General features: G+C 42.7%; 1 protein-coding gene across 7 annotated transcripts; it reads left to right on the top strand.

The window, feature by feature from the left end:
• The first annotated feature begins 524 nt into the window (after positions 1-524).
• Positions 525-20,314, top strand: LOC122177838 (norrin cystine knot growth factor NDP). 7 transcript variants are annotated; one of them, XM_042867592.1, is made up of 5 exons: positions 525-748; positions 1,654-1,782; positions 11,024-11,129; positions 11,530-11,884; positions 19,324-20,314. In XM_042867592.1, exons 4-5 carry the CDS (start codon positions 11,711-11,713, stop codon positions 19,549-19,551), a joined length of 402 nt encoding a protein of 133 aa, XP_042723526.1. In that variant the 5' UTR covers positions 525-748; positions 1,654-1,782; positions 11,024-11,129; positions 11,530-11,710; the 3' UTR covers positions 19,552-20,314. The 7 variants fall into 7 exon arrangements, with proteins under 7 accessions (XP_042723526.1, XP_042723529.1, XP_042723528.1 ...); XM_042867593.1 differs by lacking the exon at positions 525-748 and adding an exon at positions 3,818-3,879 and having other exon boundaries at positions 1,527-1,782; XM_042867595.1 differs by lacking the exon at positions 1,654-1,782 and having other exon boundaries at positions 11,046-11,129.
• Positions 20,315-20,890: the final 576 nt, after the last annotated feature.

The following is a 20,890-nucleotide window of genomic DNA, read 5'->3' as shown; positions in this document are numbered from 1 at the left end:
CAAGAATGTCAGATGATTTAGGTGACCAATTGCAGTAAAGCAGCACAGCTTGAATTTGGAATATCTGAGAACAATCACAGCTCACATAAAATCTAAAAAATAATTCTCAGGGAAAAAAAATGAGATTAATGAGTAACTCAGTGAAAAAGCAGTTTCCCTGTGGATATTTTACAAGTGCAAATACATATAAAAAAATTTAATTATTATTTTCAGATTATTTTCTTAGCTCTAATTACCTTACTGCACTGTGATTTGCTTTGTCTTGTACACAGCACATTTATTTAGAATGGAATTTTATTCAGGACTTGTATTCCATTGTCTTACATGTGCCCTTGCATACATATCTCCAGATCTGAAACAGTAACAACAACAACAAAAGCCTACGTTTCCTTCTATTCCCTGGCTTGCCAGTAATAAGAAGTCCCTGCAGAGGGGAGCTTGGCTGGTGGCGTTTTGTGATTTCTCAGATAACAAGAGCTTTGCATTTCTGTGGAATTCCCATTTGCCAGCGAGCTGCTGCTGCCGCTGCCCTGATTGATATATGACTGCAATGGCACTTTTCCATTTGACATTCTCTCTCCCTCTCTCTCCCTCTCTCTTAAACAGCCCTAACTTTTGTGTGTTGCAAATATAAAAGGCAAACCATGTGACAGAGGGACAGCAGAACAAAAGCATTTGGAAGCAACAGGACCTCTTTTTAGCTCTCTGAAGAGCTGGAGGGAAGGAAGGAGCAGAGCATTCGCTGAAGGTAAGCACACAAATAAGTTTCCTCCAGGTTTGAGTGTTTCATGGGCTTAAATTTAGCACTTAATCTGACAAACACGTGTTCTCTGTGTGCTGGCTTTTAATTAAAATGTGAGACTGTGGACTGGGCAAAGCTCTACTACCTGTCTCCTAATCCTGTCTTTAGATCTGTCTTCTGCCTGAAAGATGCCTGTAAGCAAGCAGAGAGGTAGCACAGTCTGAGCAACTTGATTAAACTTTTACTTTTGTGAGTGTGCCAGGTTCCTGTTTGCACCTCTGCACTGGCTGTCACTGTATGGCTTGAAGTGAATGGACGAGCTGGGTGCTGCCCCAATTGTTATTGCCATCACTGGCTTTGTCCCACTGTAGTAAGGAGCTATGGATGCGGGAAAGCCTGCTACTTTAAAACCGAGCTGTTTACTTTTATTCCTACTTGTGCACAACCTTCTCTTGCCAATCATCTGCTGGAGCACTCAGAATAATTAAAAACAACAGGCAATATTTATTTCTAGCTTTGCGTGTCATGCTCTGTGGGAGCACCCTTAATTTGCACGTTATTATTTATCCAAACTTCTGGGAAGCTTTACTACAGACTGGACAGCACTGGCTACGGATTAGGCTAGGTTTCATACCCATCCTTGATTGGCTGAAGCCTGTGAGGGAAGCCGTGGCTTTTGCCTTTGCCGTAGCCCCGCAGGGTATATTTAGTAGGTAGCCGACCCTCGGCACGACGCGCCGTGCGTGTGGCCGGGCGGGCAGTCGCTGGGGTGGGAGGATGCTGCGCGGGACCCCCGGCCGCCCGCTGCGGGAGGGGGAGGCTCTCGGCATCCTGAAATCCCGGCATGCCGGGGCATCGAGTCGCTGTGCAGCGGTGTCAGGGGACGAGCATGGCTGTTCTCTGCCTCTCAGGGAGAAAGGAAGAGTTTTGCTGTTGTGAGCCAAGAGATAAAGCAGTAGAGGAGTGTAAGTACAGTCCTCTGGAGTGGATAGTGAGAACCCCGCTGAGGAGGAAAGCCCCATCTCTCTGCTGAGACTCAGGTAAGAGAATTCAACCTATAAAAGTTCAAATTGATGGGTTCAGTAGCAAAAAAAACAAAAAAAACAAAAAACATAAAAACAAAAAACGTCCCCAAGTAATGAAGACAAGCGATGTGAGGAGCAGTCTCAGCTGTTTGTGCTGCATTAGCTAGATGTTCCAATGTCAGTAGAATGACTCAAACTGAATGTGTGTTTGAGGTGATAATTTTCTTGTGACAGATATGATTTTGCAAGGCAGTGTGTGTGCACTGACTCCTCTGTGATTGTCAAGCAGATTTCTTATCCTACCTTAAAGCTGATTTAAATTTCTCCCACAGTGTCCCCATAATACATCCTATTTGTTTCTACCTCTGACTGATGGCACAACAAGTGACTCGCTCTTTAGAAATGAAAGAACAATTTTTCATTGCTAAACATTGCAGTTTCTAAGGTTTTGTGACTCTGTCCTAGTCACCATCATAGTCACTGGGAAGCGAGGACTCCACACTTAAGATCCTTATGGGTACTTTCCAACTTGGGTTATTCTGTGATTTTATGAAGTGCTTATTTAAAACCACCAGTGGGTACAAACTCATTCCAAATCAGTTCCTCACTGTAAAATTATTTCCTACTAGAACAACCCATATGGCTGGTGCAGGTCAATGAATGCGGATACAATAATCACAGTGCTGTGGTTATTTGCCCTTCCTCCAAAGAAAATCTATGTTTTAGGATCCCTTTTTTTTTTTTTTTTTTTTTTTTTTTTTTCTTGTTGAATTGCTAATGGTGCTCAGTTTTGCCCGGACTGTGAGACCTTATTCATATCTGTGAGCAGTTATGCACATGAATAATTCCCTTGACTTAAATAGAACTATTTAGTGAGTAATTACTTACCAGCTTGAATCAGAGGTTACCAATGTGACTTGTACCTTGATGTTACTCATGCTGGAGCAATGCAATCTTATTTGTAATACTGGTTTTATAAAAATATACTGTAAGATTTTCCAGTTACAAGCAAATGGGGAAGGAACAGGAGATGTTTCCAACTTACAAAATAGGAAGAAATTTAATTTAGTTAAGGGATATAATTAGAGGCTACCTCTTCTTATTCTAATTACAGTCTTGTTACAGACAGCCTTGTATAGTTAGCTGTAGCAATACCCCAGGTAGCCATCACACTGCGCTGTTCTCAGCAACAGCCATTGACCCCAACAGAACAATCCCTAACGTGCCACAGAGGCTTAGGCAGCCCATATATGCTCTTGCTTGTTTGAGTTGCCAGTGCTGTAGTATCTTTTGCCAGGGTGGTCGGGAGGTGAACCACCTTCTTCCAGGCTGGTGCTGACTTTTTTGACAAGGAGCCCTTGTGGAGTTGAATTCATTCCCCATTTCCCTGGGGCCGTTGCTATCCCCTTCCCTATGTGTCTGCTGCCAGATGCACTAGGAAATGACCAAGATTGCTCTTGAACTTTGGAGGGAGCTGAAGACCTATGCTGCAAAGCTTGCGTGAAGTCACTGAGACATACATTTTTGCAACAAATCTAGAAGATCATTTGTTTAACGGAAAGTAGAATTTTAAAAAGATCCCGTTTCTCCCAAACAATACTATTGTAATTACAATTACCAACTACTGTTACAAATAGAACAAGTTCCTCTGCCTCTAATGTGCTGCTGAGTACCAGGAGGCACTTGCGTCTCTGAGGTTGAAAAGTTTCGCTACATGAGCCTGCATTGCAGCGCCCTGTTATTTGAGTAATCACCTCTTGAGCGTGGCTGGAAGCGGCCACATCAAAGCAGAGCACAGAGACCCTGGGGCAGACAGCAACAGGGGAACTTGCTGCCATGAAGGATTTTTCCCTAGCCCCATCAACCGAGCTCTCAGAGTCCTGAGAGCTTACAGCCCTTCCCAAAACTCTTTAAAAATAAAACCCTTCAGACTGCAACCCTCTCATACATATCGAGTCCTTTTACTGAGCCCTGCTCAACTTTTGCCCTTGTGATATCTTGTTCCATTGGATCACTGCGGGTTGTGTAACCACGTATTTCTTTTCATCAGTGTTCAGCATGCAGCAACTCCACTCCTTGCCCTTCCCCACACCCTGGTATCTTGGGATAGGGGTGAGTAGCTGTGCCCACTTCACCTTTTTTTCTGCTATTTCCTTGTTTCTTGCTGAACAGCCCTCATGCAAGCCTCTTGGCAAGAGAAATGCTGGATTGCTGCTGGGTTAGCTCAGCTGTCTGCTTCTGACCAAGAGCACCCCACTTTGCCCACAGTTCTTTGCAGGCATACAAGGAGATGCTGCTGTCTCTGCTGGATATGATCAGCTGTTATTTCCTTTTTATATGTGTCAGTGTGGAACATATTAAAATTTCTCAACAGTGGTATGCATGGAATCCTTCTGATGCCCCACCTCTAACTTAGCTGAACAATAAAAGCAAGGTTGTAGTAAGCCTTTGAGCAGCTGGTGGTCTATATATTCCTTCTTTTTTCACATAATCTAATTCAGACGATTACCCGGGTAGCAGTGGCACTACCACTTTCAGACACCAACAGTTCTTGTCCCCTTTGTTGGAATTTCACTGTGTGAATTTCACAGAGATCCCTCCTACCATGGGCAATTCCAGCCTTTCTTCTGGCATCCCAGCATTTGGCTGCTGATGCCATGGAGACAGTGCACCCAGGAATTCCACTGCATTGCTGCTCTTCAGCTTCTCTTTGTTATTCTTCTACCTGCATCAATCACTGTTATGGCTCATGCTTGTCACATTTTCATGCTGATTGTTACAGGGCTGTAGACCTCAGTTCAGCAGAGGAGGCAGCACAGGTTACATTGCCCTTTAAGACATGTGAGTTGAAGATCTGAGTTAATGCCTCCACTCTGGTTTGGCAAAGGTTAAGCATACCATGGCAGTGACAATCGCATTACTGTCATAGCAGCACAGCTCAAAGAGAGTGGGACCTAGGGGAATGCTGCTAGATGACATAAAATTGCTGCCATGAGCCAAATGCTTAGGTTCTGTAATTAATCGAGGTGCATGGATGTTAGTCTGAATTTTGCCTGTCTATAAAAGAAGAGAGGATTTTGCTACTGGGAATATTTCTTTCAGTTATGGGCTATCTCCAGCTGCATAGCACACTGCTCATCCTGGTGGCAGCGATGTCTTTGCTTAATGTTAAAGAATGAGAACCTCATTCATGCATCTAGTGATAACTATGGCTCTTCAGTAAATGCATTAAAGTAATCTCTAATCATCAGACAAGCAGTATAATGAAAGCCAGAGAACCAGAAACATCCACTGTTTTGTAGCACACTCCAACAGGTAAGAGAACACATGCCCGAATGCCCTAGACCTCTCAGCAACTTGTAATTTGGCCAAGAGTCATTTTAACTTATGTTGGGTCATAAGACTAACACAGAGGTAATTACTGAAGCAGATCCTATAGCTAATGCTCAGCTGGGAATATTTGCATGTGCCCAGCAGCCTCCAACCTGCTGGTTTCCTTCTGGGAGAGATGGGAACCTTTTGAATATAGCTTGGCTCTGAACCTGAAGGGCAATGCCATTCAGCACTGTTTCGATGAGCAAGTGCAAAGCTGGATTCCTCCCTGTTTCCATCTCCAACTGATGATCAGAACTGCTCTGTAAGACACGAGATTGAATAAGGAGTCCAAAGCTGGCATCACCGTGCCATTAAACAGTTCTGCCTGCTCTGGGACTCATTAGAGACAGATCCTATGCATGCCTCTAATCGATCTATTTAAAGTTTCCTAGAGACAGCAAAAAGAAAGAATAAAAATACAAGCACTCTTTTGTCTACTAGTAGCTATTCTTTGCAAGTGTATTAAAAACCTTTCTCCATTTTTGTCCCTGCCTGTCTGCTGGCTGGGCGCCAGTCCGCAGCACCCACTAGATGTTGTTATTTCAACTGCCCAGCAGCACTGGTAGCTCTCCCCCCTCTCAGCTACCTGGAGGACTGAAAACACACTTGGAGACTTCAAAAGGGGAGTGAAACTTGGCTTACTTGAGTGCTGTTCAGCCAGAATTGTTCCATCTCATTCTCCTGGTCCCCCCACTGTGCCCCCACTTGTGGGGCCCTGCAGAGCAGCCACCAGATCTCCCTGCCCCAGGGTCATCAGCAGCCATGAGTTCTTTCTTTGCATGTGCTGTAATTACTGGCCATTGTTTCTTATGGATTAGCATGGTTTTCCTATTTCATTTTCTTTTTCAGTCTGCTTACCAGCACAGGTATTTTTCTTCAGAAATATATGACCCATCCCTGAAGGTGTTCAAGGCCAGGTTGAATGGGGCCCCAGGCAGCCAGCTCTCGAGGGTGGCATCCCTGCCCATAGCAGGGGAGTTGCAACTGAATGGACTTTGAGTTCTCCTCCATCCTAAGTCGCTGTATGATTCTGTGATTTATTCTATTTTCCTTTCTGTTGCTTCCTACCTTTCTCATGCTGATAGTCAGGAATCTCCAGGAGTCTCTTGAATTGCACAGAGCTGCACTGCTTTTATGTTGTGGGCACACACATCTCTGTGGCTTGTTCAAGGTTCAGCCCTCAGTGTCCCTTTGGGATCCCAGTCCTATGTCCCAATGGCCACTGCATAACCCCTTTGCCACCTCTGTGGCAAAATGGAGGGAGAAAATCTGTCTAAGTGCTGTGTGGAGATATTTATCTAACAATGCAGTGGTCACAAAATACAAAAGTATTTTGAATGCACATATGGCAGGCCAACTACCTCATCAGCAGAAAATGGCTGCAGTAAAATAACATAATGAGAGGAAAAGCATATTTGTTAACAAAACCAAAGCATACACAGGATCTTATAAAATTTCTGAGCTGACAGCAAGCAGGATCAGGCAGAGCATGTTAGGTTGTCTCTACTATGAGATAAACTGGTCTATTAAATTGCTCAAATGGTGACCTCTATGATTTTGTCCCACAATGATGTTACCCAAGCAGTTTTCCTGGGCAACATGTGGAAGGTGATATTGCCTGGAAGCCATCAAAATGCTGTGGAGCCTGGAGGAGGCCTGGAAGCAGATCATGTAATGTGGCTGCCGCACACTGCTTGCTCATCCCCACCTCCCATCTCCACCTTTTTTCATGGCCCTTCTCATGGCAGTGGAGAGCTTAACTCTGCAGAACAAATCCTAACAGTAGAATCATAGAATGGTTCCAACCATTGAGTTCCAACTCAATGGTTCCAACTCAATAGAGTTCCAACTCTTCTGCCATGGCGAGGGACAAATTCCACTAGACCAAGCTGCCTCCAGAACGCCTCCAGGGATGAGGCACTCAGAGCTTCTCTGGACAGCCTGTGCCAGGACTTCATCACTATCTGGGTAAAGGATTTCTGCCTGATGTCTAATCTGGATGCACCTTCTTTTCAATTAACACCATCATGTCTTTTCCTAGCACTACATACCCTGACAGATACTCCCTCCCCAGTTTTCCTCTAGGCCCACTGTAAGTATCTCCACCAGCTCCACTCCTTCTTGTGCTCGGGACCTCAGGCCCAGGCTCAGTACTCCAAGTGGGATCTTATGAGGACAGAGACATACAATCACTTCCCTTGCCCTGCTGACCACCACATAGCACAATTCCAGTTCAGATCTTAGCAGAGTGCAAATGTCCCAAATATCAACTCTTCTGATCTAATTTTTTCCAGGTATAACACAGTTATCAGAAAATCCACTTTGCCCTCATAAAGATCTCTGTGGCATTTTTCTCAGAACAGCAGCAGTAATCTAAACACAAACACATATTTAGTAACAGTTTTTTAGGGCTGGATTTTGGAGAAACTGAGTGGTCTTATAATTTCTCTGTTTACATAACTAATTGAGAATGAGGGAACCACATTGGCAGGTTCCAAGCAATCGTGTTTACTAAATATGCACAACACGCAAGGCTGGGCTTAGTTATATATACACACTGCTGCTCCAACTGGATTTTGGCAGCCTCTGGAACATGAAAGACATTGAGTGAATTGAACTGCATCATCATCATCATCATAAGAACAAAAAATACTCTCCAAATGAAGGCCAAGCTGAATATACGTGCATGCCTAATTCACAGGCTCATAAGCAGGGAACAGCTAAATGGAAGTACACCAGAAATAAGGTTTTTCATTGCTCCCTTCCTGTATTTCAGGGTAAAAGCTGAGCAGATCCAATAGATCTTTGGAGAATTCCTCATTTCTTGATTTTTTCCAAGATACATAGTAAAAGAGAATTTCTGTTTATGTTCTCCCAAAGCAACTGACTAAATAATTCCAGATGATGGAATTTTTGTTTTGATCCTAGAGCAAACCAAAAATCTTAACCTCCTCTGCTATTTAAATTATATTGAGACTGTGATTTAAAAAAATCTTTATTTGAAGCATTCAAAGAACAGGTAATGATAACACAAAGTTGGTAAAATAACTTTAACTCTGCCCCAGTATTCATGTGTGGTGCAGCCTTAGATTGAATTTTTGCATCATCTGGCCTTGGGATGGCTTCCATTTTTCCCTTCATTTTTTAAATAACAGTTGTAGCAGTTTTGTACGACAGCTGTAATTTAGCATGGTATGTCCATGTGAGTTCTGAAAAAGCAGTTTTAGGGAAAGTGCACTTGTAAGCCTATTATTAACAACACATAATGCTCATATCAGTGAATTCTGAAAGAATGGAAAGCAGTGATTTTCATTCATTCTTTGGCCAAATATTTTTCGTAGCTAATTTTCATCCTAGGAATATGTAGTCACCACTGTATCTTCTTCTTTATGGGATGCTGTAAAACAGAAGCATTTCACCTTCCTCTTTCTTAGCTTGGCAGATTGACTGCTCACCACAGTTTTTCAGGTAAGAAGAAAGTAGGAGAAAGGCAGCTCAAATAAAATTAAACAAAAAAAAATTGATCTGAAATTGTTGATTTTGACCAAAAAAGTGGTATGTTCTAAATGATGTAGAACGCAAAATATTATCTTTAAGTGCATCTACAACAATTAATGATTAGAGGTGTACTTCTGCTTTGAGACAGATAGACAGACAGATGTAATTACTGATGCCACGTAATGTGTAGTATTTTGTAATTTCAGACAGTGTTTCAAAAAAGAATGTTTTGTTTTGTTTTAAATAAAATAAAATCTGGGTGCTAATTTGAAATGATATCCCATTGCACAGTATTAGTTGGAAGTGGGAATGTCATGCCATGGTGATGTATCTGAGTGAAAATATTTACACCTTTTAGAACCAATGTTCTAAAAAATGTTTTACTTCTGGCCCAAATATACACTAACTTCTGTATGTCTAAATATTCCTGTGAGAGATATATATTTTTCTACATAGCTCAATAGTATATGGTATATGTACTTGAGAAATATATGTGCATAACTGACATAAGCATGACAGTAGATACTGGAGGTGCAAATATCCCAGTGTTCTCTGCAGTCCCATCATCATTTCCAGCACGCTCATTTTGCCAGTATGTCCATCAGCAACAAATCACAGCTTTTTCACAAAAGATGGGTCACAAAAGACAGAAAGATGGTCTCTTTTTACCAACAAATATAACACTCTGCTTGTGTTCTATTGGAGTTTTATTACCAAGTTACACTTCATCTCTTAGCAAGGAAAGTGTCAGGGAAATTTTAAAAGGCTGTGAGTCTGCTAAGACTTTTTGTGCAGATTTTGTGCTGTGCTTATCCTAAAGAAGGTACAGACACTTTCCTTTTCTCACATTTTCCCCTCCTTCCTCTCGACTTTCTCACAGTGTTTTTTTGAGGCAGACTGTGTCATTCAATTATTTCCTGAAGCAAACTAGAGAGATAAGCCTTTGAAAACTGAGCCAGGACCAGATTTCTCTCACTGTATTAAATCATACTGATCAAAACCATAGAAAGATAGAGAAAAAAAAGATTGGGACAGAGAGAGTGGGAAATGGGGATCCCTGGATATAGCAGTAAATGAGATGAGACCATCCAATATCAAGTAAACTTTCTTGGACAGAGAAGGAGTTGCTGGGTGTGTAATACTGGTAAGCTATGCTGGAGAGAGACCTTGCCAAGCAGAGTGTTTTGGTCAGCCTCTTTAGAAAGAAGAATGGGAAAGTAGGTAAAAGGTTAAACACAAAAAAAGTGCATCACTCCTCCTGTTAGCTAATGCTTGGACAGCATCTCTGTGAACCACAGTCTTGCTTCTGTGGAGGGCTCTGTCCCAGCTCCCATGAGAGAGAGATTTCCCTCTTGTCTTGCTGAAATGTTTGTAGGAATATTTGTTGAGGTGACGGAGAGTGTGCACAAACGTATCTGAGATTCTGTGTTTAGCGTTGCTTAAGCTCCTCGTACTGAAAAGACATAGCATTTTTTTCAGTGCCACATCCACTATGTTTGCTTACAGAAAAGGCTTCTATGACTTCTATGCCTAAATACAGAAGGCAATACATCAGACGCTGAGGAAAAAAATATATAGTTAAATAAATTATAGACACATAAATTATCCTTTTCTATTTAGGCATACGAACAATAGTTTGAACCCAAAAAAGGCTTTCATAAATGTCTAACACACAGATCATCCCTAATTAAGTATATTTCTTCCCAGCGTGAGACCTTGCCTGACAAGTCCTGACTCTCAGCTTGGACAAATTCTGGAAGTGTTTACTGCTTCTTATGTGCTCCTCTTGCAAAAGGGTTGGAGCAAGCTATAAAGCAGTATACAAATCACTGAGCACTCTGGTGGGGAGGCCTCGCCGTTTCAGGCTGTTCAAGAGATGAGTATCTGTCATCTTAGAGTATTGTCAGCAAAGCACAAAGCTGTTTTGAATGAGGCTTGTGCAATAAAGGGAATGTGGCATTTCTTTAAATAGGCAAGAAGCTTCGGGGAGCATTTCTGCATGAGCAGTGAACTTTTTTGTCATAGTTTTCTTAAAGTCCTCGAACTTTAAGCTGCACTGAAAACTGCTCTTTGCTTCAGCAGGATAATTCACAGCTCTTCCACGCTGTAGCTCTGTGTAGTAAAAGCAAAGTTAAATCACCCATTTAAGATTACAGCTGTGGGCAGCCCAGTGAGATGTTCTCCTGAAGGGCTTTTCAGGGTTGTTTTGAGCCTGGTTTTGAGGGATCCCTCCTGGTCTCCAACACGCTACAAACCCAGATGACTGAATGGCAATCTGTGTGACTCCACCTGTAGATCTATCTTTTCCCCACTTCACAGCTGGGATGCACTTGGATATTATGGAATACTATGTGTTTTTCAGATCCTATTCTTTAATTAACAGGGACTGCACTGCTTGTGCCCAGACAGGATCCAGTTGTGTCCCTTGTCCCTGCGGGAGCGCCGCCTGTCTTCCTCCTCTCCATTTGCTGCCTGGGAAATTCCCTTTGGTAAGGCAGAAGGCAGCCTGATCCTGTCTCTAAGCGTGCTTTTTGACACTTCAAGTGAATATGCTGTCCTTCCCATTTGCAGCAAGTTCTGATGTGTTATCCATCACCAGTTTTGAGGGGAACCCATTAGGGACACTGCTGAGTGAACAAGATGGGTGCTGCAACACTTGCAATATGAAAAATTAAAAGAGTCTCTGTGGTAAAAAAAAATGATGGAGAAATGCTTAAAGTAACACATCTCCTTCCTAATGTCGCGTGCCATACCTACTGTGGGAGTGATGCTCCCTCTGAGAGTGTATTTTGGCAAGCAAAAATCCTATGAGCCTTATTATTATTTATGTCTGTTTTTCTTCAGAGCTGTTTTTGGTCAGGATCGTGATTTATGGTGTTTTTATTCCAGCTATACGGGAGATTCTCTGATGGATTACAATCTCAGCAAACTCTAACTCCAGAGGAAGAATGACAACTAAGAGACTTAAACCAGACTTTTTACTTTCCTGGAGAGGAACTGGCTCACAGTATTCGGCGTTTTTTTAATCCTCTACCTCCCTCTGCTGTTATCACAGCAAAGTTCCTCAACAATGGGAAGTCATGTACTTGCAGCTTCAATTTCCATGCTCTCGCTCCTGGCAATGATGGGAGACACGGACAGCAAACCAGACAATTCCTTTATGATCGACACCGATCCCAGCCGCTGCATGAGGCATCATTATGTGGACTCCATCAGCCATCCCCTGTACAAGTGCAGCTCAAAGGTAAGGGTTCTGCTCCCCTGCAGGAGAAGTGTTAAAATAAGTCATTTTGTGTGAGTTCCTCTGTATAAATTCCTGCAACCCAATCACAGATATATGCAGAGGTAGAGGCATCTGAGTGTACACATCAGCTGGAGAGGAAGTCTCTTGATTCTTTCTTCTTCAGAAGGAGAAATACATGGTGATGGTCAGACTAACATGCAGTAAATGAGGTGATTCAAAGGAGCACTCTCAGGACTCAGCTGCCAACATCAAGGAGATGAACGAGTTCAGAAGAGTAGGTTACTGTGGAGAAGCTGTGATGCTCCATCCCTGGAAGCACTCAAAGCTGGGTTGAATGGGGCCCTGGGCAGCCTGAGCTGGTGGGGTGCAGCTCTGACCCTGGCAGGGGTTGGGATAGGTGGGCTTTGAACTCCCTTCCAATGCAAACCATTCTGTGATTCTATCCCAGTTAGCCCCTCCTGTAAATTAATTTTAATTGGAGCCTTCCTTTGAGATTTCAAGCCTGAAAAATCTACTGTCAAAGAAGTCTGGGAGTCCACATATGTAGCCTACAGTCATTTATTTCATTGCACAGAGAAAAAGAATTAGGAGAAACAATGCAAAAATCCTTGCTGGTCCCATTTATCTTGTCATCATTTGCTACAAACAAAGACAGTATATATGTGGTCTTCACATTGGCCATTCTACTGTTCCTCAGAAAGGGATTTACCTCACACACCCAGTTCCTGGAGTTAATGAAGAGGGACAGCAGCCCATGCAGCACTTGTACCAGCTGCAACGTGTAACAGAGCAGTTGGTGGGGGTTTTAGGGAAGAAAGGCTGGCTGTGGTATAGGAGCAAAGCCCATCCACAGTGAACCTGGGAGCATTTGTGAGTCAAGAGGAGCCATGTTGGCTGACTCTTTCACCACCTGGATGTCTTTGTACATAGAATGAATTATTTGCTTCTCAGGTTCAGCATGGGGATAAGGTAATACCGCTAGCAGTAGCAGGCCAGAAAGTGTAAAATAAAGCACAGAAAGAAGAGAATCATCCCATCTTAATGCTCAAGGGCTGCAGGAAAAGGCAGTTGCAGAGGCTGGGCTCCATCCTGGAGTTGCTCAAGGCCAGGATGAATGGGTCCTTTGCAGCCTGGTCTGGTGGGTGGTAGCCCTGCCCACAGCAGGGGATTGTGGCAAGGTGCACTTTACGGTCCCTCCAACCCAATCTGTGATTCTATGGTTATATGATTAATCTGCATGTCTTGCTATCCCTCTGCTCGCTGGGGAAGCCAACAGCTTCCAAAATGGGCAAGTGGGACAGCCAAGCTTGAGTCTCTGTAATACTGGTCTCATACCAGCGCTGCCTAACATGCTATGTAAATATTTACTTCTGATCCACAGCAGCATGAGATCAGAGGTTTTTGTCCGACTGCTCTTGAATTCAAACAACAAAAGCATATATTACTTGAGATTCAGAAGAGGGTTTTTTCTCTGATTTTAGCCCATACTAGATTTTCCTCCCATATGGAAAGCATCCAGCATTACAGAAATTATAACGGCCCCAGCACACTGCTTCCAACAAGAGGATGAGTGCAATGGGTCCTAGCCTGACCTCTGTCCATTCAGCTCTGGAGCAAGAGGGATGGGGCTTCTCCAGACCAGGGCCAAAGGCTCCCGTGTCCCAGTCTCCTCTTGTGGGCTGTTACCCACCCATTCACCATTCCTTGGCTGCATTGAATTCCCACAGCATGGCTTTGCCTCTGCTTAGCCCTACATCATTGACAGCTCTCCAGCAGCCACCATGGTTGCCAGCATTTCCTGATGCCTTTCTACTCCCAGCTTCACAGATTCACATGCTTCTGCATCTCCAGAGCCACCTGCCTCATTCTGCTGCTTTTTTTGTTTGTTTTTTTTACGTGCTAAGGATATTGCTTGCTACGCAACTCTTGAGCTTTGGTGCCTCATCCGTGTCTCATGGTGGAGGCTTTTAGGATCAGAGTATGAGGTGAATCCTGAGTTCACGTGACCAAGAACTGCAATTGCACCTTTCTAGGATTCTGTTGGTCTTTTGCACAATGGCTTGGATGTCCATGCTCCTGTAAACCTGAACAAAACCCTTTCACTCTGTGGTTGCTTTCCTTCCTCCATCATCATCATCACTGCACTCCAGGTTTATGTTAAAAGCCTTGCTGCTACAGGCATCACATAGAACATTGGCTTTCTGAAAAAAGAATGAGAGGCAAGAAGGAAGGAAAGAAGGGAAGGAGGGAAAGAAATAAGGAAAGAATCCCACCACCAACTTGTTTACTTATCATTGCTATGGGCAGAGAAAAATAATTAAGCATATAAGACTGGGAATGATGGAAATGAGAACACGAAAAGCAATCTAATGAAAAACATATTCTTTTAAAACAGACCTTTGATAAAAATGCTATTGACATAAACATCTGTAACTAACGGCAGAAATGTCCATAACATTTTTTTTAAATGAGGCCTTTAAAGGAAATCATGTTTGAAAATATTATTATTTCTCCGTTTGTCAAGTTAAGCTCTTTCTTTGTTAAGGTCTCAGGGATCTGAATCATTCTGATAGACGGATGGCTTCTGTTCTGGATCTAGCACAGACCTGTAAACACAGATCAATATTAGGCTTGCTAATGAAAAGTAGATGTGATGTCTGCTCCTGTATATACTGTAATAAAACATAAGTAAAAAAAAAGGAAGGTTCTGCTGGAGTAGCTATGAGAATTGCAGTACTTCTTGTTTCCACTGTGTTTCCATTTTGGAGCTAGGACTGAATTTCTGTCAGAGATTTTGCCCTTTTTTTGAGTGATGCATTGGTTTCACCAAGCCATCTTTTTTCACTCTGTACATTTTCCCTTTTAGTGCAACACAGAAATACAGAAGTTAAAAATGACTTCAGAAATTGCAAGATGTATTACTTTTGCTGTCCATCTTGCTTAAACAAGGATTACATTTACCATATTTTTCTGTGGAGAGGCTGCCAGTTATATCCACATGGAAAGTAGTCTTTCTACATTTGGAAAAGTTCCCCAGGTCTAATTTAACCATTAAAATCCCTCTTGCTTGTGACGTCAAGCAGATGTAGAAAATAGGTTTCCAAAGCTTTTGGAAACGTAGCCCATTATAGTAACAGAATGTATAGACAAAACAAAGGAGGGATGAAAGAAGGTAATTTGCTCCTGTAAAGCCCAAGTGTTTTCCTTTGAATTGAAGGAAATGTGTGTCAACTTGTGAGATACTGACTTTTCTGGCTGTATTGGATTTTGTCTGGCCTCTGTCACTAACCTTTGATGTGTTGGACTGAATCATAGAATTGCTCAGATTGGAAAAGACCTTGAAGATCATCAAGTCCAACCACAACCTAACCATACTACCCTAACAGCCCACCACTAAATCATGTCCCTGAGCACCACATTCAAATGCTTTTTAAACACATCCAGGGATGCTGACTCAATTACCTCCCTGGGGAGCCTATTCCAGAGCTTAACAACCCTTTCTGTAAAGAAGTTCTTCCTGATATTCTACCTAAACCTCCCCTGGTGCAACTTGAGGCCATTTCCCCAATGCCTTGCAATCGCAATCAGATCCTCATAAATTATGGTATCAGCTGTCACAAGTGCTTCCTCCAGATGTACCAGAGGCATGCTGTTGCTGATAGCTTAGCGGTAAAGAATCTGGGCCAGAGAGACAAGCATCAGGTGTATAAAAGTTTAGCAAATGTTGGAATGCATTTGCTCAGGAGGTGGCTCTTGAGGATTGCCATTCCTGCTTGCAGCCAGGCCATGAAAGCTGTATGCAAGTCTTTGCTCATGCATTCAGCACATCCACTCAGGCCTCAACACATTCTCAAAGAGTGTAGAAAATGAGAATACTAATACTAAAAGTAACAAACCAATTAAAAAGTTCTAAATTTCCAGAATGTGGTTGTTCTGTAGCTGTCAGATGGATATGAGATTACTGACTTGGAGTGGAAAAAAACCATACTTTTCCAGCTGCTCAAACAAGCACGCAGGACCCCCACTGCTCTTGCCTAGCATTGCTCTATACTTCCGTGAATAGCATCACAAGGTGACATGAACAGGCTACTATGCACGGGGGAGCAGGGGAGCCAGGAGGCACAGATATCAGGTTATAAAATACCCACACATTTTTACTATATATACACTTACTGTATTACTGTGCCATGCCATCATATCATTACTAATAATTTAGGCGATAATCTCTATTGCACTATAGTATGTGATGTAATAAACAGCTGGTGCTATTGATTAAATGGCAAAGCAAAGCTTTTAAAGTAGATGCTATTTCTAGCTCATTTGCACACCTGTCAAAATCTGCTGGTGCTCTTTGGGATTTATGAGGAGGGGGTTAAATTTTGCTGAGGGCTTCAGGTTAGTTCAGAAGTTTAGAAAGCCATCAAAATGGAAAATCTGAATTGATTTCTCCTGCAAGCTTGGCTTGATATGCATGGTGTAGTGCCATTTCAAAAAATGTACACTATAATCCAAAAATAAAATATAAGACCAACTCTGTGTAATTTTGCTGCCACAGGCTGCCCATAAAGGTGTTGGAGTCACTGTGCCTTAAAGTGTTCGAGAAACATGTGGGTGTGTCACTGGGAGATGTGATTTAGTGGGCAATATTCATGGTAGGTGGACAGTTGGACTAGATTATCTCAGATTACTTTAGAGGTATATAATTCTATTTTATACGGTCTTAATACTAACTATACTCTTCTGAAGAGCTAGGTAGCCAGCAAAATTTTAGATTAAAATTATAATCTCCACAGAATGAAGTGTTTTTAAAAACAAAGTTTGCTAAGCAATTAGAAATGCAGTTGCATAATGAAGAAATATTGATTATCTTTGCGCTAGAAATCTTGAGACAGAGATTCTACCCTATAATTAAACTTCTGCAACTCTTCTGTAGTCCTTGGGGGCTGTTATTTATTTTTTTTCTGGTGTTTCTAGAAGTACCTACTAATACAGGAGCACAGCTGTGTGGCACAAAAAATCCTGAAGAGAAATGTGCCAGAAGTGACTAATTGTTCCAGCTCCCGAAGCATCAACCATTAGAAGTAACCTCCATCATAGAGCAACATCACATATGGGCTGAAATCACAGAATCATAGAGTGTTGGTTGGAGGGGACTCTGGAAGTCCTCTGAAGCTCCCAGAAAGAAGCTGGTGTCCAATTTATATCCCCTATCGCCACTCCTGAAGACAGTTGTTCTGCATTGTCTTTATAACTCCCTTCTAAATGACTGCAGGCTGCAGTCGGATTCCTCTTCAGCCTTCATGTCAGCCAAATGCTTGGGAAGTCTGTGGCAGAGCTCACAATCTGATGAACTGGTCAAAGTGGGGGACCTAGTGAGAACTGTCAAGAAACGTGGAAGGAAACTAATTGTTTCACATGTCCCAGTCTGTGTTTCCTTTGTGGGAAAGGAATTAGACATATTGCCCTTCTCCAGCTGCTTGCCTGTTGCTGTGGGAAGGGAGTTTTGTCTTCCAGGGGACAAAAGTAGATTTTCATCTGGGCTCTAGCACTGTGATAACTTTCCTTTTCCCTCTTACTTACATTAAATATGCTGATAGTAAGGAGCTTAACATTGCCAATACATCAAAAGCTAGTGTGTGGCTCAATAGTGCACAGAAACTTCCTTCCCACCATATTACTACTAGTGTATGAGTGAACTGGTTTATGAATAGACAGCATTGGGGAGTTGGACTAGATGACCTTTAAAGGTCTCTTTTAACTCACCTGATTCTATGATTCTATGGTCAAGAGAAAGCGAACAATAAATTCATGCTAGGAATTATGAAAGATGGCAAATGTATTGAAGAGCCAACAAGAAAACTGAGGTGGAAGATGCTTCGTTGCAAGCCCAGATCATCAGCTCATGAAGGCACCTTCCTTCTTTTGACTGGAAGTGTAGTTGTTAACATCTTAACACATTTTGAAGTAATACTTAATCATGCAAATACTCTTGGAAGAGACATTTTTAAGTACTGTACAAAGTATGTTCATTACTGACAAACAGTGCTTTTTCCAAGGACACCATTAGTGTTGGCAGTACTCGATACCATGAATATTCTCTCTTCCTTTCACCTTTCCACATGACTCTAACTGAAAAAGAATGCTTCTGATAATTAAACATTTGATACCTACTTTTATGATTTGTGTCCAGTTAAGAGTGTGAAGTGAAAGAGTACTAGAAGTGTTTAATGTTGCAAAATATTTGCCATCACATCTATAGTTGTCCTTCTGGATTGTCTGGAAAAGTCATGAGATGTGTACAATATGGTCAAAATATGATAATTTCTTCTTTGGTTATAGGATAAACTTACAACTTTTTTGGTGCATACATTATCACCTCCATCACATGTTTCTCTTGCTTGTATGATACAAAAAGATGGTTTAATATCTGTATTGGTTAATCAGAATTAGCTGATCTGGATTAAATAATATTTAATTCCCCATAAAAGTGTAAGAATTTGCTTAAAATTGTACTAAACTTTGCTCTACAAGGTGGTAATAGCTGCTTCTAAACAGACGATCATCTCATCTTTATAAGGTCCTTTCCATGTTTTATGTGGAGCTTTGGAGACTGCAGCCATCTCCACTTATCAACAAGGGATTTTTGGGAACAGAAACACTGGATTCCCATGGGATTTCATTCTTTAGCTCCTCTCATTGTGCAAGTTGACCTACTCTGGTCATAGCTCAGCTGGTGCATCCAGGGGAAGAATCATGGAGTCTATTTGGCTTTCAGAAGATCCTACTAAGGAACCCCCATACTTTGCAAGCAGTTCATGCTTGTCTATGTTTTCTCTGCCTTGTGTTGTGCAATGCATTTTGCACAAATACAACTGATGTAATAATACAATTTACACATACAATTGCAAACACACACTCAAGGTGATCTGTGCAGAAGACAGTGCCAGAAGCATTCTTTAGAAGCAATAAACTAAGCTTCTTTATATTTCTAATTTACACGTTTATATTTCTAAGCAATTGAGAAATTTACTGACCCTGATGACCAGTTCTACTGATCACTAGTACATAAACTCAAAACACTGGAAAATACCCAACCAAAGCACTAGGCTGGCTGATGATTTAAGGGCTTGGCTGCCGTAAACCCGAGGCCAGCAAGCCATGCTTGCAGTCACTGTGCCTGGAAAACAGGGCTGGCTGCAAATGTTTTGAGCCCAAGGTCAGCTGTCAGAGAACCAGGCCCAATATTTGCTACTAGTAATGGTGTCTGGGACCATAGGAAAGACTCCATTTTTCTCTGCCCTCATTACCTCCTCCGCTCTCTTGGACAAACTGTACTGCAGAGGGATGGGTGGGGGTGCCATGGGTGGAGAGATGTGGTTGGTGATGACAGGTCAACCAGACTGGAAGAACATTCCTAACCCATCTCTCTTCCTTCACAGATGGTGCTGCTGGCTCGCTGTGAAGGACGTTGCAGCCAGACATCGCGCTCGGAGCCAATGGTGTCCTTCAGCACTGTCCTAAAGCAGCCTTTCCGCTCCACTTGCCACTGCTGCCGGCCCCAGACCTCCAAGCTGAAGGCCATGCGGCTGCGCTGCTCAGGTGGCATGAGGCTCACCGCCACATACCGCTACATCCTCTCCTGCCACTGCGAGGAGTGCAACTCCTAGGGACGTGCCTGCTGCAGTGCTACAGGACCGGGATGCTGCTGCTGGGGAGGGCTCCAAGAAGTGACTGGAGATGAGGCCGACAGTCCCAGGACACAACTAACTGGGGTGGATGGAGCTGAGAGATAATGAGGAATATCTCCTGGGGCCTGAATGGTTCTGGTACCAATCTGTGGCAATGGCAAAAGCACGTGGACTTGTTTTTAAGCAACCTTTCTTTTTTGCTGAAAGGATATTTTTGCCAGTTTCTCCTTTTTCAGGCCCAGCTCATGATTTACTTTGGGCCCCGAGCAGTAACAGCTCAACATAGAAGGCTGGAGGGGCAGCAGCACTGTGCACTGGAAGCCAGCTTCCAGACAGATCATGGGCATTGGTTCTCACATACAACATCTTCACTTGTCTGTATTCTCAGACTCCAGGCTACATCAGCCTTCATGCAAACTGTGTCGTTGGCAAGGGCTACCCACTGCTGATTTATCAGCCAAGTGCTGGATAGCTTTAACTGTGGTTTAGCAGAAATTACAAATAAATCACTGAAAAGTGAACCTAATGCAAAATGTACCTCTGGGATTACCCAGCGCCAGCTGAAAAAATTATTTGCAGTATACAGCTTCACAGTTGAGTGGTTGAGGGACTCTTGAGAAGTGTAAGGTCATGAGGCATTATTCCCCTCTAAAAGCATGTAAATGTGACACATTACATCTGTCACAAAAGCCATTATTCAAACACTAAAAACTAAACAAGAAATAAAATGATGCATACTAAATGGAGTCTTTTCTTAATCTGTTGACATGTAGAGCCAGAGCTACTGAAATAATGACCAAATCTAGGACTTATTTTCATCTACAGACCACCAAGTATCATTTATTCCTTTTAAAGATAGTTGGGAAATATGGATGTGCCCATATAAGGTTTAAGGCAGAGTTTGAATCCCAGTATTATCCCCTGGACCACAGAGGTTGTTTCAAGTTTCAGTTTATTTAAAGATCTGCTACCTGGGGTCCTGGTGGACTCACCACCCAGATGGCAACCACTGGAGAATGCACAGCTCATGGCTGGGCCATATGTCCACCTACATCTGGATGAGCCATTCTTTGGATAGAAATCATGGAGATGTCAGGAGCATCCTTGCTGTGTAAGGATTCAATTTCGGAACAGTTTCTACTCCTTGGCGGCACTGGCATGCTCAGTCCCTTCTTGGAGTTGTTTCCCTGCACAGCAATGTCTGTTGGAGGTCCTTTGGCAAGGATGGGAAGTCTTGTCCAAGCTCAGGATTTGCTCCATCTGTCCAGCACCATCCTGTCTGTCTGCAGGAAATGATGAAGAAAGAGATTCCCAAGGG

This window comes from Lagopus leucura, unplaced genomic scaffold (assembly GCF_019238085.1).
Source record: "Lagopus leucura isolate 7727_CA_CO unplaced genomic scaffold, USGS_WTPT01 Super-Scaffold_100001, whole genome shotgun sequence".
In the NCBI taxonomy this organism is placed as follows: domain Eukaryota; kingdom Metazoa; phylum Chordata; class Aves; order Galliformes; family Phasianidae; genus Lagopus; species Lagopus leucura.
This window is presented reverse-complemented; position numbering and strand designations above follow the sequence as displayed.